Source organism: Zosterops lateralis (genome assembly GCF_965231275.1).
Source record: "Zosterops lateralis genome assembly, chromosome: 6".
In the NCBI taxonomy this organism is placed as follows: Eukaryota; Metazoa; Chordata; class Aves; order Passeriformes; family Zosteropidae; genus Zosterops; species Zosterops lateralis.
In genome coordinates this window covers 36493130-36517755 of record NC_139761.1, presented here as the reverse complement: position 1 = coordinate 36517755, position 24626 = coordinate 36493130, and the positions used below count along the sequence as shown (strand labels likewise).

The 24626-nt window shown below is 39.7% G+C and overlaps 2 protein-coding genes across 2 annotated transcripts in view; one reads left to right on the top strand and one right to left on the bottom strand.

Moving 5' to 3' along the window:
• Window positions 1–21479, top strand: part of STARD9 (StAR related lipid transfer domain containing 9) — a 92746-nt gene extending 71267 nt beyond the window's left edge. Inside the window, exons 24-34 of the mRNA XM_083863539.1 lie at window positions 491–11674; window positions 12453–12650; window positions 13811–13994; window positions 14498–14644; window positions 15268–15373; window positions 16016–16158; window positions 16378–16442; window positions 16531–16736; window positions 17130–17209; window positions 17606–17764; window positions 18822–21479. Of these exons, the coding sequence (XP_083719665.1) occupies window positions 491–11674; window positions 12453–12650; window positions 13811–13994; window positions 14498–14644; window positions 15268–15373; window positions 16016–16158; window positions 16378–16442; window positions 16531–16736; window positions 17130–17209; window positions 17606–17764; window positions 18822–18923 (12574 nt within the window). The 3' untranslated portion in view covers window positions 18924–21479. The remainder of the gene's footprint in view (window positions 1–490; window positions 11675–12452; window positions 12651–13810; window positions 13995–14497; window positions 14645–15267; window positions 15374–16015; window positions 16159–16377; window positions 16443–16530; window positions 16737–17129; window positions 17210–17605; window positions 17765–18821) is intronic.
• Window positions 21480–22637: 1158 nt separating this feature from the next.
• The window catches only part of CDAN1 (codanin 1), a 31847-nt gene continuing 29858 nt past the window's right edge, over window positions 22638–24626 (bottom strand). Inside the window, exon 28 of the mRNA XM_083863925.1 lies at window positions 22638–24373. Within this exon, the coding sequence (XP_083720051.1) occupies window positions 24248–24373 (126 nt within the window). The 3' untranslated portion in view covers window positions 22638–24247. The remainder of the gene's footprint in view (window positions 24374–24626) is intronic.

Genomic DNA, 24626 nt, shown 5'->3' with positions numbered 1-24626 from the left:
GTCTTGTTCAGACTGTTGGTTAATATTAATTTCTACACAATTTTATCTTGATTATCATCAAACTCTTCTTCAGAATATAAACATCTCTATGCAATGCTAAAATGTTAGGATGCTACAGTGTCTATCACAGCCCACTCCTTAGCTATTTCCACAGCAGGAAATAGCTAAACTCTGCTAAGTGGATTTCTGTGACTTAGAACTATCTTTTATTTTTAATTAACATTTACAGCTACTTGAGCCTACAGAGATTCAATATGAAGCTATACCTATAACATTGAGCTATTTCTTTGTGTGCAGCTTTCCAGATAGCAAGGGGATTTTCTAATTAGTCACAGAATTTTTTTTTTATTCCCTGCTAGAATTGGATTTTAAGAGGCATTAAGATTGTTGCTTCATAAATAGTTATTCTTATTTGCAAGATGTTACTGTGGTGGAAATGTTTACATTATTCAAGCAAGGATTGGACTTTATTTCTTATTTATTTCCACAGTTGTTTTTCAAAGAGGGAGTCTGTCTCAACATTATCTACCTCAGCAAATATTGATCAATACTGTAAAGGTAGTACAAAAGGGAGGTTCTCACCTGTAGAATACCTTTACAGAAGTGGAGAAGACATTTCTGGGAGTGATGACCATAATGATGAAAAGGGGGTCTCCTTTTCAGTCCAGAGGCAGCTAACTGAAAAACAAAAATCATCTTCAATTGAAAATAAAGAAGGAGCAGAGAAAGACTCTAATGATTCAGCTATCATGGCTTATATAAATAAACATTATAAAAAAATTGAAAAGTTGGATGACAGCCCAGGGCAACCTGGATCTCAAAACCAGACCTCTAAAGGTTCCTCTCCTGATCTTTTTAAGGAGAAAGATGAGCCTAAAACCTTTATTACAGGGAGAAGACTGACAAAATCAAAGGTGCTAGGAGATTTAAGTCAGCCTGCCAGTAGCAATGTAGCACAAAATAGAGCTCAGGTATCCAACAAAAAGATTAGAATGGATATCAATGGAAAAGGCCATAGGTCTTCTCCAGAAAACTTTCCTAAACAAATTAAGAAAACAGTGTATGGAAACCCACCATCAGTGGATCGGAACCAAACAGTCAAGAACTGGAAGAGAGAGGCAAACTCTGCCTTGCCAAGTGATGAGAAATCATCGGTGGAACAGAAAGAATTTCTGATGGCAGCGACATCAGTAGGAAATCTCACTAAGATGAGCTCACAGACACCACTATCTTATGTTGAAAAAAAGTGGCACAGTGCTGAGATGCTGAGTGCTGGAGTACCCAAGACAGCCACAGATGTGCTAGGCAACTGGCAAGAGGATGATGAAAATGAGATTTCTGATACTGACAGTTCCTATTCTGTAGATTCGCTCTCCTGTGCTTATGCAAAAGCTTTCCCAGAGAAATTGAAACTGGAAGATTTTGACAGAAATAAATGTCCTGCCAACCCAGAAGATTCTGAGAGTGATGACAGTCAAATGTCACAAGACTCTCTGATAGAAAAGGAAAATAAAGCCAAAAAGCAAAATGCAAGCCAATTTCACAAGTTAAAGGACCATCATGAGCCAGCTAAGCTTTACAAAAGCAGAACTGAGAACCATATTTCATCTTTGGTGATATCATATGCATCTCGTAGGAGACTGGGAAAGACTGAAAGAAGCTTCTCTCTGGATAGCTTAGCTGATGGAGAAGACATGCCAGCAGAAGATCTGGTAGAAGAGTCCAAATCTGACTCATCTGATGAAATGCCAGCAGAGATTTTCTGGAAGTTACAAACTCCTAAATTACCAGCTATACAGACTGAAGAAGACTGTGAATCGAAGACCTGCGACAGAGATACAGAAGGGACAAATCTGAAGCTGAGCAGTTCCTTTTATTTGAACACCAAGCCACAGACTGCTTCCAGTAATGCTTGCAAACAATTGCTGAAGAGAACAAAAGTCCCCTTCATAGAACAAGAAAGGTCTCATGAAAGAAGATTGTATTATACAAGTGGAAATCCTTTGCCTACTAATGATGCCTGGTCTTCCTGTGACTCAAAGGTTGACATCAGCAGCCCCAGAATTACAGCATCTTCATCCCATGAAAACTTGGAATTTCAAGATGCTCATATGTGCTCTTTGAGCAAACCAGAACTTTGGCTAAAGAAAGATGATCTAAAGCAGTCAGCTGCTGAGGTTTCTTTTGTTTCTGGCTCTCAGCAGATTCACAGCATTAGGCACAGTCCACATCGTGTAAACCAAATCAACTCAGTTTTCTCCTCTGACACGTGGGAAGTACCTTTACCTGAAACAACAACTGTAAGCAGGACTTCTGAGAGCAGATCATTAAATAAAATTTTTAAGAGATGGGCAAACTCCAATGAAGATTCTTCCTTGGAATGTCAAAATGTAATGTCCTCATTTGTTAGCTCAGTAGGACCAAGTTCCTCTTTTGTTCCTACTTCAGCAGAGCATGATTATTATGAACATTCAAGGTCACACCATCCTGAACAAGAACAACTGGGTGAATTATCTACTTACAGGTCTGCTACTGAATGTGCAGAAACATTCAGCTGTTTGGAAAGCACCTCCACTGCAGACTGCTTGTCACTGGTATCTGAGAAAGAGGAGAACTCTCTCCCCACAACTCATCCAGAGTTGCCCAAAGAGCACACTCTGAAAAAACCACCTTTTATCTCTGTGTTGCCTGTGCAAATTGTGGAGCAGAGGAATGGCTGTGTAGATGCAGATTTAGAAGAAGACTTACTCCAACCCTTTTCAAAAGATGAGCTTGACAATGACTACAATAATTTGATGGCAAAATCAAGTGGGACAGATACAGGCAGTGGAAATGCATCTGTTGGTGCATCTGCTGCTGAGTGTTCTGTGGGACTTGCTCATAATACGACCTCAACACAGACATCTGCAGTAAAACACATCCAATTTGGAAACTGCAGGCAGCTTTTTCCAGTACAAAAAATACCAACAGGTTGTGATGAAGGTTTCTTTCTCAGTGACTTAACAAACAAGAACTGCTCCCTAGTGAGCAGTTACAAGCTTCAGATACTGGCTGGACAAGGAGCAGATTCAGCTGATACAGAAGAACTCCCCAGGTCCGGGGAGAGTAATCTGGAAACAATGCAAGAAACAGATCATGAGCAAATACCTAAAGAAGTAACAGCAGAGACAGATTTTTCCTCACAGAAGACAACATATCAATGTCACCCTTTAGTTGTTGCTGCCAGTGCAAGCTATGACCAGTCTGCCACACCAATAGAGATGTCTCAAAAAGAGACAATCTGTATGGAAATAAGCACAGATAGCTTGGCAGATGTTGTGCCAGAGGTGCCTCCATTCAGAGATCATGAAGACTACAGATCAAAGGATGAAGACTTGGCTTCACTAAATCATTGTGAATTCAAACACAAATCTGATTCAAAAGATTATTCCCCTGAATGTTCTCTAGTAGACAGTCAGGCAAATAGCTTATCCCAGCAGATTTCAGAAAATTCTACATTATGCACTGATAACATAAGAGAAGAAAGCAGTGAAAACAAAGAAAACAATCTATTGAATTCGCAGGCTGTAGTTCAGAAAGAATTTTCATCCAAATACAAAAACCTAGTGGTAAATGAAGTAAGTTATTGCCTACTGAATGTAAATGGGAAAAACACCAAGTCCTCTCCTGCTGCTTTTTGTGAGAATACAAATGATTTCCTCTCAGAATCTAACTCAAGCCTATTTTACAAAGTTTCAACAAAAGCTAATCTTTTTCAAAGTGCATCTGAGACTGAAAATTATGATAAACTATTGAAGCATGTCACAAGAGTGGAAGGAGATTGTGATGCTACATCTAATCTTACTGTGGAAAGCAGTGTCACAGAAAGTTGTTCTGATGTACGTTCTGGCTGCCTTTGCCCAACATGCTCTTCAAAATCAACAGGGCAGAACAACACTGCACACGAGACAACTGACATTTCTGCAGAATTTGATGCCTCTATTCTCTTGGAAACAGAAACACAGAACAAATCTTTACTTGAATCTAGAGAAGAGAAAGAAGTATTTTTTGAAAGTGATTGCCCAGAGGATATAGTTCATGTTAAACATGATGCAAATTCAGAGTTGGGAAGGGTATTTGAATGCAACACAAATGCATCAGCTGCCATTTCTCCAGAGAGCTCATATAGAAATAAAGAATCCAAATTTTTCAGAAACACAGAAACAGATACAGAAGAAGCCATGGCTCATTATCAGAATACAGGGACAGCCAGGGATGAAGAAATAAAAAAATCAATCAATAACGGAAGCAACTTAGAAAAAAGTGCATTGGAAATTAAATCCAGACACACTGAAAGTTTACCTGACAGATCAGTAGCCCAAGTCCAAAGTGTAGCTGAAGACAGGAGTGGAAAGGATTTTAAAGACATCAGTCTAACTCAGAATCCAAAGAAACTTACTGATACCACAGTTTGTGAAGTTCACTGTGAGTTTAATACAAATCTGTGCCTGACACATGAAGAGGTGGACAATGATGAACTGCAGGAAACCGGCACAGGGGCAGAACATACTCAGGAATCAAAAGCACTTGCGCATTTGGGCAGCCAACTTGAAACAAGCAGCTTTTGCCAAAAAGAAAAAAGTGAGAAAATAGAAATAGGTACTTATTCAGCAGAGCTTTCTGTTGCTCCCAAGACCACTCCTTCCCCTGTGTCTTCCCACACAACAGGTACTAATCAGAATACTTTGGGATTCCTTGATACTTGCAAAGGGCTTTTACAGATGAATGGAACAACAGAGAATATAGCTGAAACAGAACTAATCCCGAAGAGGCAAGGAAATATTTCAGCAAAACTTGATAATGAAGGACAAATAAATTCTGACCATTTAATTGAGCATTGTGTACCAAACTGTTTGCCCCAGGAAGACAAGGTTAATGAATGTGAAGTGACTGGGAGTGAAGAACAAAATACCATGACAAGCACTGAGGAGCTGGTTCTTATGAGGCAAGAAGACATATGCATAGATGAAAATGTTTATTTTAATGAACAGTCTCCAGCTCTGCATCAAATGTCTTGTGACAGAGGTGATGAAGAAGAAATTTTAGATCAATTTAAGATCCCTGAAATGTACCTGGTGGCTTCCAAAGTAGAACCAAATACATTGCTAGAAGATAATTTAAGATACCATGACCCCACTGAAATGAGTGAGGATGGTGATTCAGCGGACTCTGCTACAGAGATAGGAAATGCAGTTGATGCATGTGAATATTCAGTTGATGATAGTGTTATTATTGACCAATACAAAACTGAACAAAAATTTACAAGTCTCAACAGACATACGTATATGAGTTGCTCTGTCCAATCTCCCGAACATGGCACTTCAGAAAACTTGAATGTAGATATCACTAGAAAAAGTTCTGATATTTGTGAATTGGATCAATTAGGCTCCAGAGCTGAGGAAGAGAAAGTGCAATTGATGAAGTTAGTAGAAATGGCCAAAGTAGACAAACAAAAGCAGATATTTGTAGAAAACACAGAGGAGGTAGAACTGATCTTTTTACAAAGCCTGGATGAACTCTTCCCTGAAAACAAAGGCAGCTACCAAATGACACACGATGACAGCAGATTAAATGAAATATTAAGAGAAAGCCAGTGGATGTCTACCAGTTTTTCTGGAAATAATGAAGACATTAGCAAGCAACAAAATCCACCTTCATCACTGAAGTGTACAGAAAAAAACCAAGAAGTTCAAGATTCCCCATGCCAATCTGTAAATGAGCCTTTTTATCTTGGAGGAAGTGATGATTCCCATCTTGTTCAAGATGTTCCCACTGCACTGAAAGGATGTACCCAACCATCTGACAGCAGTCTTGGAACTGGGGCTGTTCTGCCTTACTACGAAACATTAATGGGGACTGAGATCAGTGTTGGTACATCTGCTACAGCCAACAAAACAGGAGAAGATGAACATCTTCCAGGTCAAACACAAAGTAAGAGTGCACCTCTTCTGCAAACCAGGACCATGCAGCAGAGGCAGGAAGAAGAATCCTTTGTGTTTAAAAATGGACCTGATTATGCCCTATCTGCACAACCTGACAATGAGAACAGCTCTTCCACTCCCCACAGTGCAGGTGGTCTTGAGTCTGGAACTGTTGTACTTCAGCAAAGGGCAAAAGGAAGCTCATTTTTCTTGGAAAAATTAGATTCTTATGAAGATACAATACAGGATATTAAGAATTCTTATGAAGAACACAGTATGGATTTAATGGTTAACAAATTATTAAAAGACTGTTTTAATTCCATGGAAGATACAACTCAAGAAGTGAAGAATACCATTGTGCCTGATTCACTAGTGTTGGATACTTCAAACCTGCTGTCTTCCTCAAAGAAAGAAGGTATAGGCGTAGGAAAAACCCACTCTTCACTAGAAAACTCTACCCAAAATGTACTTCAGAATATTAATACAACTCAGAAAATACCTCACTTGGGGGGTTCATCACTACATGATGAGAAGACATTTTTAAGAGCAAGCTCTCCTACAGTACACAGTAACTGTGAAAATGCTGAGTTTCCTGATGTAGCTGGATATCATCATGAGCCCACAGAAAACCAGGAACATGAGGCTTCTGAAGAGTGCTGTGTCGACCAATCAAGCAACACTGTTTCTGAGAAGGCTTCAGCCCTTTCAGAAGGTCTGAACAAGTCTCCAAAGGAACATCCACATTACAGTAAAGACTTTCTAAATTATAATAAGAACTTGGGCATTTCTGAATGTTCTCCTGGTCTTCTGAATTGTCCAGCATCATCTGCAGATAGCTTAATTGTCAGCAATGGAGACAAAGGTAAAAATGATACTGTTCTCTCTGAAGAAACAAAGTACTTTGAAAGTGAATCAACTGATTTGAGTGTATCTATAACTTTTCCTGGGATTTCTCAAAAAGGAGATGAAAAGGAAAATTCTGCAGTTGCAGAGGCCACATATGATCAGAGTAATAAACTCCCTGAAAAAGTTGCGGGAACAGAGCTAAAGGAGAAAATTTTTCAAGGTTATTTCCAGAATTGTGGTGAAGATAGAATAAAAGAAGATAAAATTCATGAGTTCTCAGAACACTGCAGTAACACTGATAGCGTGACTGTACCAGAATCACATCTGCTCACTTTTCAGAGCCAAGGACGGACTGGCCATAATGATTCGAAGTCTCTTCCATCACACTCTGCAGAAGACACTCCACCTGAGATACCATTTCAAAGCTCCAAGAACTTCAGTACTTTTAACACATCTTCTTTACTTGGGGACTCAAAATCTCTAGTATTTAGTCAGCTTGAGGACTCACTTCCGGACAATTGTTTGACTGAGAAAGTGTCCTGCAATTCTGCAGATGTGTGCTCTGTAAAAGAAGATTTTCCCCAGTCATTTGCAAGAGTCAATTACTCAGCCTTAACAGCATTTTCAGAATTTCCTTTAACATCAGATATAGGCCATGGTGAAACTAGCACATATGATACTTCACATTCAAATATATTGAAACGGTCTCCATTTGTTGTTTTGCAAATACAAGACACTCAGTCTGATAAGGCTGTGGTATTTGATGAGCCAGTATGTGCTTCAGGGAGTATTTTACTTTCTCTTGCAAAAGAAAACAGGCATTGTCCAGTGTCAGACATAGATTGTACTTCATACAAAAATTCTGCTGTACATGGGGACCCTGCATGTGGAAGCAATAGTAAAAAACTTGACAGTGATACAAAAATTGATCAGCATCATTGGGATAAAGTTCTACCACAAGAAGCTTGCAACAAACACATAGAGAAAATACCAAATGATAATTCTCTTTTACTACCATCATTACCTTTATGGGATAGTAGAAGGGGAATTCTTATTAAAGAAGGACCAATGAGAAATACACTTAACAGAAGTACGGAAGAACTGCATTTAAATATTGAAGCTGAACATTTTGCAGCAAAGACAGAGCAGAGAAAAACATTAAGTAGAGAACCTGCTGAAAAGCAAACTAATGTATCCTCAAAATCTCCAAATGATTTAACAGGCTCAGAAGTTGCAGTGTTGGAAAATCTGTATCCAAGAGATGTTCAAGTGGATCCTGAATACACCTGCAATTCATTTAGTCCAGCATATCCCTCATACAGAAGCCCTGATGCCAGACAACTGTATCACACTGTCTTGGGTTTTGAAAGAAATCCTGCAGATCTGCAAGATAACTGTCAGTATGTGCCTGCGGATGAACAGACAGAACAGGTGCCAGATAGAACAAATACAGACAGTAGAAAAGAGATTTTACTTTGCAAAAATAATATATGTTCAAGCATTGATAGCCCTGCTGCTGAGGCTGAGGCAGATGCTCGTTCAACAATGGGAGACACTATAATGAGGAATAATACTCTGAAATCAGAAATACTCAATTTTTCTGTAAAAAATAATGAAACAACCTCCTTAAAGTTTTTGCCAGAAAACTGTGATTTGACTCCTCAAGAATCCAAATTGATGAAATTCAGGAGCAAAAGATCATATTCTACCACACGGAGTACAAAGGGCTGTAAACAAAGTGAACGGAGACCTTATTTACAAAGTCACAGAGTATCAGCTCCAGCTATTGCTGTTTTCTCTGATACAGAATATACTTTGGAAGCTTCATCTAAGGCAGATCCTTTGTTATATTCTACATCTAAATCACTGCAGGATTTGAATATGAGTGTAGAGCCTCCATCACCAACAGAAGATGATCTTTATGGAATTGAAAGATTTTCCAAGCAGGAATCAAAGAATTTTCTAAAAGTTAAATCTAAACCCAGATTTCGGCAAAAATTGCCACAAACTAAGAAGTTTGCAAACTGTGACGGCAGAAACTTACAAAATTTTGCAGCAAGAAGCCAAAGTAGTCAGTCTTTGAAAGATTGTACTAGTCAATCTCCATCATCTTTACTGCCCACAGCTCACAGTTCTGTGTTTGCAGAAGCAAATGTCCATTCAAAGAGCAGTTCTGTAGCTCAGTGTAGTGAAGGGAAAGGAGAAGAAGTTGGATACCAGCGAGAAATGGACTTATTTTTGCAAGATAATAAAGATGCAATGCATTTTAGATCAAGTGATATCAACCCATACATTCACCCGTGGCAACAAGATGGAGCCAGCAAGATTGGCTGGAAACAGTATGTTTTTGGAAGTGCAAGTGATGTCTCTTGCAATCAAATTCCTTTGAATATGGAAAATCGTAAAGTTATGAGATGTTCCAGTGTAGACAATGGATTGAACTCTCAAAATTCTCCTTTTCGTTCTCATCTAAGTTCATATGCTACAGCAAAAGTTTTGTCAAGCACTTTGAGTAGCATTGAAGGTCTTCAAGAATGGGACAGTGTCAGACAAGACTTTCAATCAACATACTCGAGTGACAGTACCAAACAGTACAGCAACTTATCCAGTGAAACACTTGAAACTAACTCAGAAAACAACACTGCTGAACTTGAGAATCCTCCTGCACAACCTCGTAACTCTTCAATGCAGGTTGATGAAATTGTACTATTATATCCTTCAGAGTCTGAAAACCCTCCCAAAAAACCACTAGGGACTACATGTGAGCAAGGAACACAAACAGCAGCTACAGGAAGGTATAAAAGGCAGAGAAGACATCAGAGAAGCTATACAGATGTTTCTGCAAAAAGGGAGGAAACAAACAGAGATTTATTTCATCAACCTTCTTCTTGGACAAGCATGCAGAACCTGTCCATGCATCTGTCACAGCTCCTTCAGAACACTTCTGAGCTGCTGGGAAATCTTTCTCAACAGAGTATTATAGATAATGAGCAGAATGCCAAAATCAACCAAAAAGGAACTGAAGGCACTGTAAAGGCTATTAGGTCAGATAGCTGTACTCAGACTACAGCAGATGTAGGCACTCAGACTGAGATTTTGGAAAAACCTCAAAGCAAACATGAAGAAAAACAATTGGAGGCAAAAATGGAAAAGGAATTGAGGTCAGATCAGGCAGTAAATGTTGATTGGAAAGAAATCGGTGCAGATACAGTAGGAGAGATTCCCAAACGGAAAGAGGAAACACCGTCTCTTGAAGAAAGAACACAAGAACGAACAGGGATTAAAAGCCTGGGCAATTCTGACTTCCATGACAGTCTTGACAGCATTTTGGAAGACTCCTTTATGCATCTGCCTCATTTACCCAAAATTTCCACCCCTATCTCACATTTTCAAAGAACGTCACTAAATGCACAGCAGAACACTGCTTTTGCTAGTACCAGAGTTTCACCTCTCACATCATCTTTGCCAAGTTCAGGGCAAGATAGTTCTTCGTGCACTGTAGTAAGCAGCCCTACTAATAGCACCTCTCAATCTCCAACATCCTACACGCAGGATAAAAGAAGTGTCAATGAAACAGAGACTCCAGCTGAAAGGAAATTTTGGTACAAAAATACCCTGCTAGTTGATAGGGCCTCTTCCCCTATTCTAACTCTTAGTGCTAGTCCTAGCAGCCAGGCTGCTCTTAGCAAGTCTGTCTGCCCTATTAAGGAACCTCTTGGATTTTCCAGTGTTGCTTCAAGTCCCCTTCACACCCAGAGAAAGCTGAGGGCAGGTCCACAGTTCAGCATGCAACATCACGTGGACAGTTTTTCACAGACAGAAACAGACAGTGAATCAAGCACCTCTAGAGAACACAAGAGCATAAGAAAGAAATCTGGAACTTTCTCAGATAAGAAAGCAGCCAAAGAACTTTCAGGACAGGATGGTTCAGCAGACTTGGAACAACAGCACAAACTCAGGGTTGACACCCATACTACCATTTGTGCAGAACGGCTGTATCACTCCAGCAGTCTGTTGGAGGTGTCAGGCCACAGTGAAATTGTAACAGGTGATGCCAGAGACCAGGGTTCAGTGGCACATTCACTTCATTGCATGTATGTTACAAGAGCTGGAAGAGGTTCTTCAGGTGGAATCAGGAACGAAAAGTACACTGGGAATTCTGATACTGCTTTGATTCATAACTACCCTTCTCCAAATGCTGACTTATTTTTTAATCAAAAAATTAGTGCCACTTGTTCAAGTAAGACAAATGCTGGTACATCCTCAGAACCTCTGGTAGAAGCATCTTCTCTACAATTCCATGATTTCTTCTGGAAGAATGAGAACAGCCGCCCTCCCCCACTCTCTGATGTGAGCGACGTGCAGACTTCCTTCCGAGACGAGAGTACAGATTCTGTCACTGGGAGTGAATGTGACACTGAAATTCCTCTCAGCAAGAACACTGCTTTTGCAAAGCCATACAGGCCTCGGAGCTACAGTCTCCGTGACTTACCCATACACAATAAATTTAGCAACTGGTGTGGTGTTAAGAGCAGCCCTCCTCCCTTGTTACTTGGCTTGAGTGGCAGCATGACCGATTTAAGAAGTCAGGCAGAAAAGAAGCCTAGAAGCACACGATCAACAGAAATGGAAGGGAATTACCAGTCTTGTGACAGCAGGAGCAGAGAGATCAAGAGACTCCAGAGAGAGCGTGCCCAGATCATGTCTGGCATTCACCTGGATCTGCATCAGCATCCCCTCACAGTGGAACTGACTGAAGCAAAGCTCAATTATGGCATCGGGGAAACAGACGCCCTGCTGAGGGTCCTTCAGGGAGGAACTGCAGATGAGCCAGGGGCAATTCCAGTGAAGCAGCAACTTTATGAAAGGTAAATTACTTACTGTAGTGTTAAGTATTTTAAAATACACTTCATGTAGCTTAAATAGCATTTAGTAATGAGCATTTAAATCACTTAGTCACACTGACTGAAATATATGTGAAGAGATAATCCTATCAGGCTTATTTTAAAGATGGTTAAGCAATGCATTTACAACAAAATTTTGGGGTTACTCCAAGAAAACAGGGAAAAGTGATTTGGTGTAATTCAAATCTAGTGTCACCCCACTCTTAAAATTTCTGGCAGCCACGAGAATTATGTGTATGTGGTGATGTGGAAATATATTTAATTGCTTTATTGCAATGTAAAAATAATTGATACATCCTATTTATGGAAATATCCCATTCATGCTTCTGTGAATAAATGCTGCTGTATGACTAAGCAAAAATAATTTTTAACCCCCCCACAAATATACAAAATAATTTTTAAACAATCAAGATACTTGATTCTTGTGATTGTAGATCTCAGTTTTGGAAACTATTGCAACAAAAAAATTTGAAGCAGCTACATTAGTCTCCATCCTCAATTTGCCTCTCAGCCATTACCAGCAGTAATCACAACCCTCTTGTACATTTCTACTGTCAGAAAAGCAGTGGCATTTTAGAATTTCTACATCATCTCTCAGCATGTAGACAAAGGGGTATTGGATGGTAATAGATTCCTATAAAAATTTATATTACAAATCTGCCTAATATTTAAGTGCTTAAAAAATCAGAAAATGTAACTTTGCAGGGTGCATTTTGTCACTCTAATCACATTTCCCTAACAGACACATGAGAGCTATTGAAACTCTGAGGAAGGAAAGAGTAAAAAGGTTACAAAGATACCAAAGAAGCCGAAGCCTGAGTCCCCAAAAGCATTTAAGTCTGTCCCAGACTCTGGATGCAAGTCAGAGGGATCCAGATCTCCCCAGCAGACGCCGAGAATACCTGCAACAGCTGAGAAGAGATGTGGTGGAAAACACCAGGTAGGGCACTAGAAACCTCTCTTTAGGACTGATGTTCATTAACAATGTTCACAATGGGTGCTTGTTAATGGTTCTTACTGACATCTGAGACTGCAGGGGCAGAATTCTCAGTGTGGGGGCATTAACCTTTGGGATAGAAAATGCTTTCAGGAAAAACACATGCTTGATTTTAGAAAATGTTAGTTAAAATCTTGGGTCTAGTTTTCTTTCAGTCCATAACAAGTGCCTAATTTATTATATGTGTGTGATGGATGGGGACAGCCAAGTATTCAGTATGGACTGACTGGAGACCAATCTGTCTTCTTACTCCTTGTTGTGATTTAGGAATGGTATTCTCCAATTTAGTACTCCCACTAAAATCAGTGCTGCTTCCCCTTCCCCTCTAATTGGAGGTACAAAAGGTAAAGATCATGGGTTGAAATAAAAACAATTTCCTGGAAACAGCAATAAGATAAGAAAAAGAACAGTAACAGCAACAGCATTAATAACAAAAGGTGTAAGAAAAAAAATTATTCAAAACAGAAAGCCCCTGACAATAGACAATATGAGATGGCTCCCTCTGCCACATCTCAGCTGGTAGGAAACTCTTCTCTCCAAAAGTCCCTTTCCCCCACCAACAGCAATGATGTGAAGTGGTACAGAATAACCTCTGTGTTCTGGCCATGGCCCCTCCCAGCAAAATTAACCCTGTCCTGGCAGGAACCAGGACAGTCCTCCACAAACTTTAAAGCTACAGAGTTCAGTTTAATTTTAAATATCAGAAAAACTCTGCAACACTTCACTATTTAGAATTTCAGTTTCTCGTTCCCCACCATATTCCCTAAATGACTTCTGCTTCTTTTGTGATTGGGGGACAGTTACTTTCCCAACACAACAATGTTGTACGTGATATGCCAAAGCCATAACCTTATATGATATTGGAGACCTGATTTAGAGATCACTGAAGTAATCTCAGTAGTAAACTGGACTTGCAATCTGAGTAATTTTCCAAGCCTTATGTCTACTTAGCCTTTAGTGAGCAAAGAGAAGCTTCTTGGAGGCTGATGTGGTGGGTTTTAATTGCTTTTCTGGCAGGTTTTACTGTTCTAAATTGAAAGATTATTTTCTTATTGCATTTCAAGTAATTATGAGTGTTTCCCCTTACTTGTCCGGTCTTACAGAGTTCAAGAACCAAAAAGAAGAAGTCTTCAGCACCCTTCAGACATTGAACTGTTGCTCCGAGACTATCAGAAGGCACGAGAGGAAACCAAAACTGAAATTGCAAGAGCTAGGGAAAAACTTAGGGAGAGAGCAGAGCAAGAAAAAAGGCGGATACGGGAACAAATACTTTCACAGGTACAGAAGGTGAGCATTATATTGAAAGTATACATAATCTTGAAGTTCTCGGGATTTTCTTTGTATGTAATTTTTATTTGGTCTTCTAGCATTGAGTAGTTACATTGGTAAAGTAAAATCTTCAGTCTTTAACAACTGTATTTGACCAGCAGGTTAAGTCAGGGGCTTGAGAAGTAGACAAAGAGCAACAAATGGAACTGAAAAGACACATTTTTGTAAAACTTCTTCATCTTAAAAGCATCCTAGCATTAGTTTGATAGTCTGAACTTTTATATGTGAAGAAAGCAGCAAAAGCTCCATTTTCCCAGACTGCCAAGTTTTACAGGATCATTCCATTCTATGGTTTACATGATCCTAGGCTCTCAATCAAACCTACTTATTTAATGCTTTCTGTATGGCAAGTTTGTGTCAACACTTCTTGAAAGAAACTGGATTCCTTTAGATTCTTCTTTCAACAATGCTGTGGTGTTTTGGTTTTTCCTTTGTTTGCAATACTGTGATGCCTATTACAGGAAGAAGCAAGACTGAAGACTCTTGCAAGTACAAGCACTTTATGTACAGACTCCAGCCTCAGCCTCTCCTCTGGTCCAACATCAGGTTACAACAGCAGTAATACTGCCACATATACTGCAAGTAACTTCAGCAGCCAGGAAGGGCAGGTGAGAAACCACTGCTGCATGAGACTGATGTCTCCTGATGCTTCAAGCAGAGGCATGATGTAGGAACAGAAATGGGTTTTGAGATTATTTGAATTCTGTCACAGCTATGAAGCAGGACAAGTTTGCATTACTAGTACATAGATGGGTGACAAGGGGTGAGGGAGCATTTTGTAATGTAATTTCAAAGGACAGTGACACTATTTTTTTTTTTAATTCATAGATTAAAAAATCAAATAGTTATTTTGCCTATGTAACTATCAGAGAATTATCAAATGTTTTAGAAACAATGTTTTAGGCCTTCTCTTGTGATAAATCGGGTAGCATCTGATATTCTGTGTGCCTCCCTTAATGATACATGCATTGGCTTTTCCATGTGTGAAAATGGACTTTCCTGAAGTCACTTTGAAAATATGCACCCATGTTAGTTCCTTACACTTGCTTTGCTAAATTTCCCAAGTCAAAGTATCATTTCATAACTAAGGGAAAGGCAAAGGGGTGACCTCATGATAAAGAGAAGCTTCCAACCTTGTAAGATTTGCTACTAACATTCCACTGCCTGTGTAACGCAATTTATTTTTCCCACTTCAAATGAATGCTCCCACTTCTGCACTTTCTTCAATCAGGTTTCTTCTGGAAATACTTTACTTCCAAGAGATATACGAGGTCGCTCAGCTGTTAGAAATAGTCAGCTTTATACACCAGAGCAATTGCATAAGGATTCAACATTTGGTAAGTAGAACATACATTTGCTTCTGTTGAGCATATCCCAAAGCCTCATGAGATTTTTCATTTATGTAAATCAAAATGTAATTTGAATCTGGGTTTTCCAAGGATGTCCCTACCTTCACATGACTTTAGAAAAATACCACCAACCAGTAGCCAGAGCTTGCTTAAAATTCATTTAAATATTAAATATTGTAATAAATTGTAACAATTAAATGGTGATTTGTTTCCTCTGAAGTTGGTCTTTTGATGTGGTAACATCGAAGTACAGCTTTTTGAGATAGTAAGAGGATAATATTTTGAAGGAAGGAAGGAAGGAAGCAAGGGGTGTGGGGCCCAGATCTGCAATGATTATAGAATTGCATAAGCAAATTCTTATTTTTAGCCTCAAGAGTTAAGCTGTCTATTTTTCCTTATTCTATTTTCTTACGTGTGGCAATAACCATTAAAACTTCAGTGCCACAAGTTATAACCACAGTGTAATTACCAACAAACAGAATGTCTAGGCAAGGGGTATTATCACTCCTTAATTAGCATCAGATGGATTGGGGGCGCCACTGGAGAGTTTAAGTCTCTACAATTTAAGAATAATGGTGGGGTTAAATTTTATTTTTTTTATTCCCTCTCTGGCTTTTCTATTTCCTGCAGAAGCAAGCAGCATTCAGCTGCCTCTTCCTTCAAGTAGCACCAGCTGTAGGTTCACTCATGGATTAACTATTTCTGTGAACTCCTCTTCAACAAAAGGATACCAAGATTTATCCAAACATATCTTGGCTAATGCTACCACTGAGGTAAGTAAACCCAAAATTTTCACTTATTGCTCCTGGAAGTTGTAGCAAAAATGGGTCTTGTTCTACATCACAGTTACCTATTTGTCAAGAACAGACACAAACACTGAACAATTTTGAAGGATGGGTAAAAGTGAGCCAGGCTGCAGCTGGGGTGAAGAGTGTGGAGTGTTAGCTGGAATGTTTGAGTGAAGTTGGTGTCCTTTGTCATTGTTTTCTAAGGTAATGGCAGCATGCTCTCACAACCTGAGGAACCTCTACACATGCCAAGCAGCAGCTGGGTGGAAGTAAGTTCATGGCAGGTCTGTGTAAGGAGAGGCCTTTCTCTGTACCTGGCCCTCTTGTGAGCAAATACCTTTTGTTTGCCTCTCACAGGTATCAGTGTACAGAGAAAGAGGTACAGGTGTACTACAAAGTCTTCCCTTCAGCAACAAGGCATGGATTTCTGGGAGCAGGAGTGATAGAAAGACCTCTTCCCCACGTGTGGGGACTGGTGAGAGATCCTGGCAAAAGGCATCTCTATGACAGCTCTATCAATACAGCTCGAATACACAAGAAGGTAACCAGCCACATTCACCTGGGTGAGTATCCTCACACATGGCAGGTGACAATCACCACCTAGATGTAAGCAGCCAGGAAGAGAGTTACAGGCAGCTTGCTCCATTTCTTCATGTGTAAATAAAAAAATTCATTATTTAATATGGGAGCTTCAGCTTTGCAAGACTGTTTCAAGGCTAATATTAAACACATCTTGCTGAGAAGTGCAGTTAGAGACACTGATTTGAAAGTAAAGACAAACCTGATGTGGCCTGAAAAAGCATTTTAATTTATATATTACAGCATATGAACTAGAGCTCTGCAAAAGCCAAAATAAAATACGTATCTGCATGTAAGGGGTAGGGAAAATTGTAACAAGTTGAAGTTGTCAAAGTTTAATTCCCTTTTTTTTTCTTTTTTTTTTTTCTTTCCCCCAGTATATTTAGTGACTGATACCTCCCTATGCTACCTAAAGCAGCCCCGGGATTTCTGCTGCATTACTGTAGAAGCCAAAGAGGTAAAGTGAACATTCTGTCTGCAGCACAGGAGGAGTTGTTCTGATATTCTGGTTCAAGGATAAAGGAGAGTAAGAAGTCAGTCTTCATCCCTGCTGAAGTGCCAGTTTAGCAGAAAGGAAAGCCATCCCAGTATCACACAAGTGAATTATGTGTAAAACCCTCTTGTGAATAACAATTGTCAACCAATGCCCATCGGACAGTAACACAAGTGTCATACAGTATAGTGTGGTTGCAAACACATAGGATTTTGACAAAAATATAATTAATAGATAACATGAAAAATTACTACTCTTTAAGTAAGTAATGTGAGAAATAAGCATCATGGCAAACAAAGAAAACATTGCTATATGCATAAAATTTTTCAAACTGTCATCTTTATACCTTGTCATTTGCAGGAGAACTTGTCTGTCCTGGCTATTCAGTCTGTCTATGATGCATCCATGCCTCACCCTTGTAAAGAAGCAGTGAGAGGGGAGATTTTGCCAAGTGCTTGGATACTGGAACCTGACATAGTGAATGGAAGAGAGGTCACCAGAGTTATTTACATGGCACAGGTAAGGATTTTGCTGTATGTCCAACCGTGAATGTGAAAAGCTGTTACACAGCAGAACACTTCAGAGCTGGTAAGCAACAAAAATACAATCCTTATGCTATGCTCCATGCACCTTATGAAGTGACCACAAAGTCACCTCTTTCACACTTCTCAATGCAGAGACTCTTACTAGGATTGTGTTTAAGCTCATGCTCCTAAGATTTTACAGCCTTCAATTCTGCTTCCTTGGATATCAACTTCTTCTATAAAGGTTTATTAGCAATTTTAGTATATGTTGTGATCTCATGCAGTGAGCCAGTTCAGGGTCTTGTTTGCATTTTCACCATGCTGTGGACACAGGAAGTCCACCTTGAGTTATACTGTTTTCCAAATCCCTGAAAATACTTGGTGCATTTTTCTAACCAAAGTCATTAATTCTTCGCATTTAACAGATACAAAAGAGAAGTCAAGATTAGGATTCCAGTTAAGAATAAGAAAATTATAATCTTATCATCCATTTTTTAGACTCATTTGAAAAGTAGGCTCTCCTTGAGACAGGGGTACTAAGTATTTAAAAATGTCTAGAAAAGCATGCCTTACTGTGTAAAATTTATTTAAATGCTTATGTAGAGAAAAATGCCATTAGTCCTTTAAACTCATCTATTTAAAACTTAAAGATACATTTTTAAAAATATCAGAACATGCATTTTACAATGCACAGGTGAAATGTATCTATGCATTTAAAAGTTTTATATGCATTTTATATTGCCCTTCAGTCTATGCATATACATTTTCAGTAACACTGTGTGTTTCAAACTACTAAACTTTAATCCAAGCTCAAACTCAAAAGCAATGTGGGTGATACCTGCTAAGAAGCAACATCAAATAGCAAAGTTTTGAAAGTCTGTGGAGTATTGGGAAGAAAAAGATACAAATCACACAGTAATGATAGCATTTGGCTGCTAACTACTTTTGTGCCTAACACAGACTCGTTACATCAGAGCTATTCCAGACTGGAGAAGTGTTCTGTTTAAAGAGCTACAAACTCCAACATGCAGCCTTTGCTCTAACCCCTGCAGGTGGACCTTGGTGCCCCAGCCATCCCTGCCAGGCTCCTGAGCTCCATGGTGAAGCGGCAGCCCTTGGTGATCGCTCGGCTGGCTCACCTGCTCACCGCTTAGTGCTGCAGCACCACCACACAGTGGAGAGCCCCTGACAGCTCACAGGGACCCTCAAAGGGTCATGGAAATTGCTGCCTCTTGAGACAGCCACCACCAAGCCTCACTTCAGCAGCCTGGCTGCTACTGCTGGACTCTTTGGAAGTACAGTCAGAGAAAAGAATCATTTGTTTTAACCAACACCGCTTATAAGAAACACAGCAAGATTAGTGGGGAGCCTCTCCTGGAAACAGCAGTGGAAAACCTCCATGGAAGAGAAGAAAGGTGTGCTGCTCTATAAAGAGCAGAGGAAGAGACTTTGCTTTACAATAGCCAGAATCTTAGAGTGTATTACTTAACTCCTGTTTCCAAGCAGCTTCAGAGGTCAACTTCTTTCTTTAAGTAAGTTTAGGCTGGAAGCAGTATCTGTATGGCTTGAGACCTTTTACAAGCTCTTGAGCAGAGCTGCAAAGCCACTTTCTAATGATGTATCAAATGCAGAATTCCTGACTGTGTAGATAAATCATTTATCTTAGCTGGCTGCCTGTTCCCTTCCCCTTGAAGAGGGAAGTTAAAGCAGCACAATATTCACTAGTCATCCTACACTCTGGATAGATTTTTTTCATGTATTTGATGACTGCTTGCAGCCAGTGTAAGGCGTTTCAGATTGCCACTACACTATGCAGCATCAATGGACACCATCATACCTCAGGACACAGTTTTACTGTGCTGCAGAATCAGGTGCTTTGAAAGAAATAAACCAAACCCTTCTACACAGTGACACTGTCACAGATAGGTTAGTACTCAGTAATCAGCTTGTTTCTAGAATTTAAATCCTGCAAGTAAGAGTAGCTCCAACATTTTTTCATAATGGCTTTTTCCATCAGCTCTTCTACACTTTCACTCAAATGCATTAGGAGCTGAAAATACAGCCTGGTCATAGTCTTACATTTCTTTGTTCATAATGTGACCAGCTGTCTCACTGCAGAAAATACAGACTCTTCCCATTCTGTTACCTCATGGGACTTCCGTGGCAGTTAGTCCAACAATCCTGCTGTCAGGCTTTACATGTTTGTTCAACACAATCTCTAGCTGGTTCATGTATTCCTAAATTTAAACAAAACCGCAATCACCTCAAATAGCCAAATAACTTCATTTGATTCTTCAGCACAATAGTACAGAATCACTTTAGATATATCTAAGCAATAAAAGCTGCTATGTTCTGCTTTCATTAGCTCAAAAAAGCCCACATTGTTCAAGAAGCTCTTGCACTTTGAATTTGTCAAGTGAGAAATGTGTACTCGAGCATCCACCCTACTGCAGTCAGTGCCTGCTACTTTAACACAGTTACTTTCAGTACAAGCTGCGTTTTCCCAGCACACAGTGAAGTTAGCTGCACTTCCCACCTTTGAGTTCAAGAGCCAAGATCTACTTTTACTCTATCTTTGAAAAGGTGCAATTTTGCCTCTCAGCTTCTGTTACTTTCTGTTACTAATATAGTGAGTTTTAAATGAAAAGACAATAGCTATTTTAAATTGGTACTTAAGAAAATAGCACTTCTCATACATAGCCACCCAAGGCTTCCTCCTCAAACTAGACCAGGGAGGATAACAAAACCTTTCACTTACAAATTTGCTTTGTTTCATCTTTGGATAGTCATGGTTACAATCCTAACACCAATATATTAGTGTTCTTTTTTTGGTGAGGCGCAGCCTTTTGCTAAAAGCCTGAGTCAGAGCATGGTTCATTTTGGGCATCACACATCTTACACAGCCCTCAAGGAAGAATGGGTAACCTGTCACAGAGTTTTCAGCAACTGAGCAAAATGACAGATTTCCAGATTTGTAATGTGTCAACGTCCTCCCTTCAGTGGAAACCCAGTAGGAAGAGCAAACAAGGCAGTACAGTAAAGCCCCAGAAAAAATGATCAGAACCAGCAGCATGGGATATTGGCTTTGTCCCCAGTGCTGCTTCCATAGCTTTCCAGAGGAGGTGGGGGAGATCTTCATACAACCCACTACAGCTTTACTCAGTGCTTTGCTTTTTTTCCCTTTTATTCTGGACACGGCACTAGTGATAAAGCAGTTTTTGTAGGAAAAACATCTCGGAGGACTCCTGTTGATCAACGATGCCAGTGCCTATGAAGGATAGTGTCTTATTGTACAGTGCATCAGATGTTTATTTTTATATATACTTAATATTTTTTTTCTACGTTTACAAATTAAGTTATTTATATATGCTTGGTTTGAAGCGTTTTTATATGCTATCAAAGCTAAGTTTTATTTTTATCAGTATTGAATTAATGTAACTTTTTTTTAATACAGTCTTCAATTGATACTAAAAAGCCTATTTATATGAATGTTTTCTTTTGCAAATACAACGTTTTATGGTACTTGCTAATGTATGCCATTGGTTTGTTTGGAAGGAAGAAACAAAGGCCCAGCAGATATCAAATTGGGTAATCTACAACAGGGAAAAACCAACTTCCTGTAAGTTACTGCTGAGCAGCAGATGATCAAACCAATTGTATTGTACCACCTAGGGTTGCATCTCTGCTCCTTAATCAAGGTTGCTATTTTCATATCCACAATAAATGGTATTTTCTACACGAGAAAATGTGCCCCACCTTATTTTGCTCCAGCTAAGATACCCATCTATGCAGGATAGAAAAACAACACAAAGGCAAATTTGTGATAACAGACATAAGTTTCCTACTTCCCTGCTGAGGAACGGGCATGGAATATCAACTTTTGGCACAAGAATCAAGCCAGTGACTGCTTAGATTTGGGTTCTGTGACAGTGCTTCTCCAAGCAAAGGGGTTTTGTTCGGTTATTTAAAAAAAGAACTCAGGTGGAGCTTCTTCGCAACTCCAGTTACACAACTCCCCAGATCAGCACATTCAGAAGGAAGTTAATATAACACCATTTTTCCTAATGTGGTTTCCTAATTTCCTAATTTTCTTTTTTGAGACCTGTGAGTTTGCAATAAGAAAGACTGGCAGAAGAAAGGCCATGTCCTCAGAGCTGGCTTTCAGTGACCTGCTGCTCTCCTGCCTGCAGCACTGGGCATCAGGAGCAGTGCCCAGGACAGAGGGATAATCCCAAGTGTCCACAGGCAGAAAATCTGTGCTCCACAACTGCCCCTGTGCCTTGGACACAGAGTGGGGTGTCTGGTTTTACAGAGCAGACATGTCTGGGGGCTGTGGGATGCCCAAGAACCAGCACCACCACATTAAGTCGTAAGAACAGAAACAGAGGTGTTTCTTACCTGCTGAGTCCCACTGCAGAAGTGTCTCCTGCCCCACTGGGGACACCTGTGTTTTCTGGTTGCTGGAAACTGCTCCTGGGGCTTGGTCACCTTTTAAATAAAAACTTCCAAACATGTTGTATTTGAGAAGGATAATTCCAGTACTCTGAGTTCATAAAAATGGTTGTGGCCATTATATCTGTGCCAACAGTTTCATGATACCCAAATAAAATCCATGCCAGAACCAGGAGCACTTTTTTAACTCTTACTGATTCCAGCTCCTTCCCCTTTCACCACCCTGCCATCCTCCCTTACATAACAAAGTAAATTTCTATTTCAGCAGAAGCTGGACAGGCCAGACAGGAGGTCTGTACTGCACTTTCTCTGCCCCATATTTTGTGCTAAGGTACCCATTTTGTTCTTCAGCCTAGTGCCAAGAGGTTCTATACTGACAGCTTGAACACAAGGCAAGATATTTAATAATATTTATTATGACAACAATTTCAAATGAGATCTGCAGCAAAATGTCACGTAATAGCCTCAGGGAGCAGGTATGGCATGATATAATGTACTTCCTCCTTAATTTCTATTGAATTGTTCCATTTGTGTTTGTATTGCAGCATGCCTACTTTTGGGGACTCATCCATTCACAACAGAAAGCCCCTAAAAAGAGGAATGAAGGTGGAACCTGCCAAATCTTTCAATACTGCGCTTAGTAAATAAGACAAGAAAAATCACAATATAGTTCAGACACTAATGTGCCTCTATGATTTCTCTTTCTGTATCACATACTTTAACAGAAGCCACAGTTGTACCTAATGAGTCCTGTCTGTAGTTTTTCTTGAATCACTGACTCCAAGATGTTACCTTTTCTCACCTTATACAGGGAAGAGGTTAGTTCATTAGCAAGCTAAACAGCCCTGGGCTTCACCTTGTCCAGAGGCTGTTCTTAACACAGAACTTGCTTTCTGGGAAAACCTACATTAATAGGACACTCCTAGTCAAAAGGAAATAATGTCTTCACTGCTTTGAGGCAGGGGGAGAGGGATCCTATGAGACAGCTGATGAGCACCTAAACATACTCTGCTACTCACCAGCAGTCCCTGCCCCAAACTACAGTTGAAGGAAATACTGGAGAGAAGGAAGTTAACAGGAGGTCACACTCTTGGTGACTGTCTGTAAGGACAGAAAATGCCCACTGTCCTTCAAGAAACAGGCCCCTTTCAAAATCCACTCTCCAGAGAACATCATAGTGCTTCTTCACTACTTTGTCTGCTCTTCCAGGCTGTAGTTCTCTTGCTGCAGCAATTCCTGACAGATAAAACCCAAACTCAAGGCAAGAAAAATTATAAAAAAACCAGTGAATAGCAGCCAGATGTCATTTATGTTCATAACTATAAAAGTGTCTTAAAAATACTGTCTTCAGTAAAAAATATAAACAGATATTTTATCCCTTATTTCTATCAAAAGCCCTGGGAAATTACAAGTTCTGTTTCCAACAAGAGATGGAAAAACACTTAAGCATGTACATCCTTTAGGAATAATGCCATCAATGGTCTAGTGGATTCATTTAATATGGTTTAACTTTTAAAATTAGTCTTAAAAAATTAAAATCAAACCTTCAACATTGAGCTTACAATGAAAAATAAATATAGGCACATCTCTGTGTCATATAGGTTCACTTCTTCCTTCCCCTGACTGTAGAGGCTTTGTTAAAAGACAACATGAGAAGTCACATTGAGTTAAGATACAGCCACCAAGAAACCATCTCTCTGATCACAAAGAAACTTGAGTTGATTCCCGGGTTTGGTCAGAGCCTGTTGCTGCACAAATACAAAAAGTGTCTCTGAATCCAAAGAACAGCTGCTCTGAGATACAATCAAGGTGCTTAAAAGACTTGACTTGGAGATCCATCTGCTGATGTAAGTCCTTCAGCAGAGTCACCAGGGCAAAATGTCCATGGTTGAAAGCCCAGTGCAGGTTTTGCAGTGACCTCTTATCTTCAGTATGCTCCCAGCAAAGAGCTCCCAATCCTTTTAGAAACACTGAAAATTCCATTTGCATCTTCATTTGTAATTTTTGTCCACAGAGTCCGCCTCTGCTAACTTTGTGTGGTCACAGTAGCTAGAGATTGTCTGGTCAGCTCACAAGAGTTAATCCTGGGCTCCTCTATCTGATGTTCTGATACAAATACTCGGGACAGCCTTTTCAGGTCTTTTACAAAATCCTGTAACAAACAGATACAAACCAGAGAACTCTTAGTAATGTAAACAAAAGAGGTTGACTTAAATTTTCCATAAAGAACTGTACAAGGTTAAACATGTGAATGGTTTTCCAGTGCAAAAACCTAGATGAACTACAGAATTGACTGCAATGATGAATACCTGCAGACGTGCTCAGTCTCCCCTCTGATCCCCACACCCTTCTCAGACAAGATTGCTGCCACAATTTAAATGGTTAAAACAGCTCCAACATGCAAG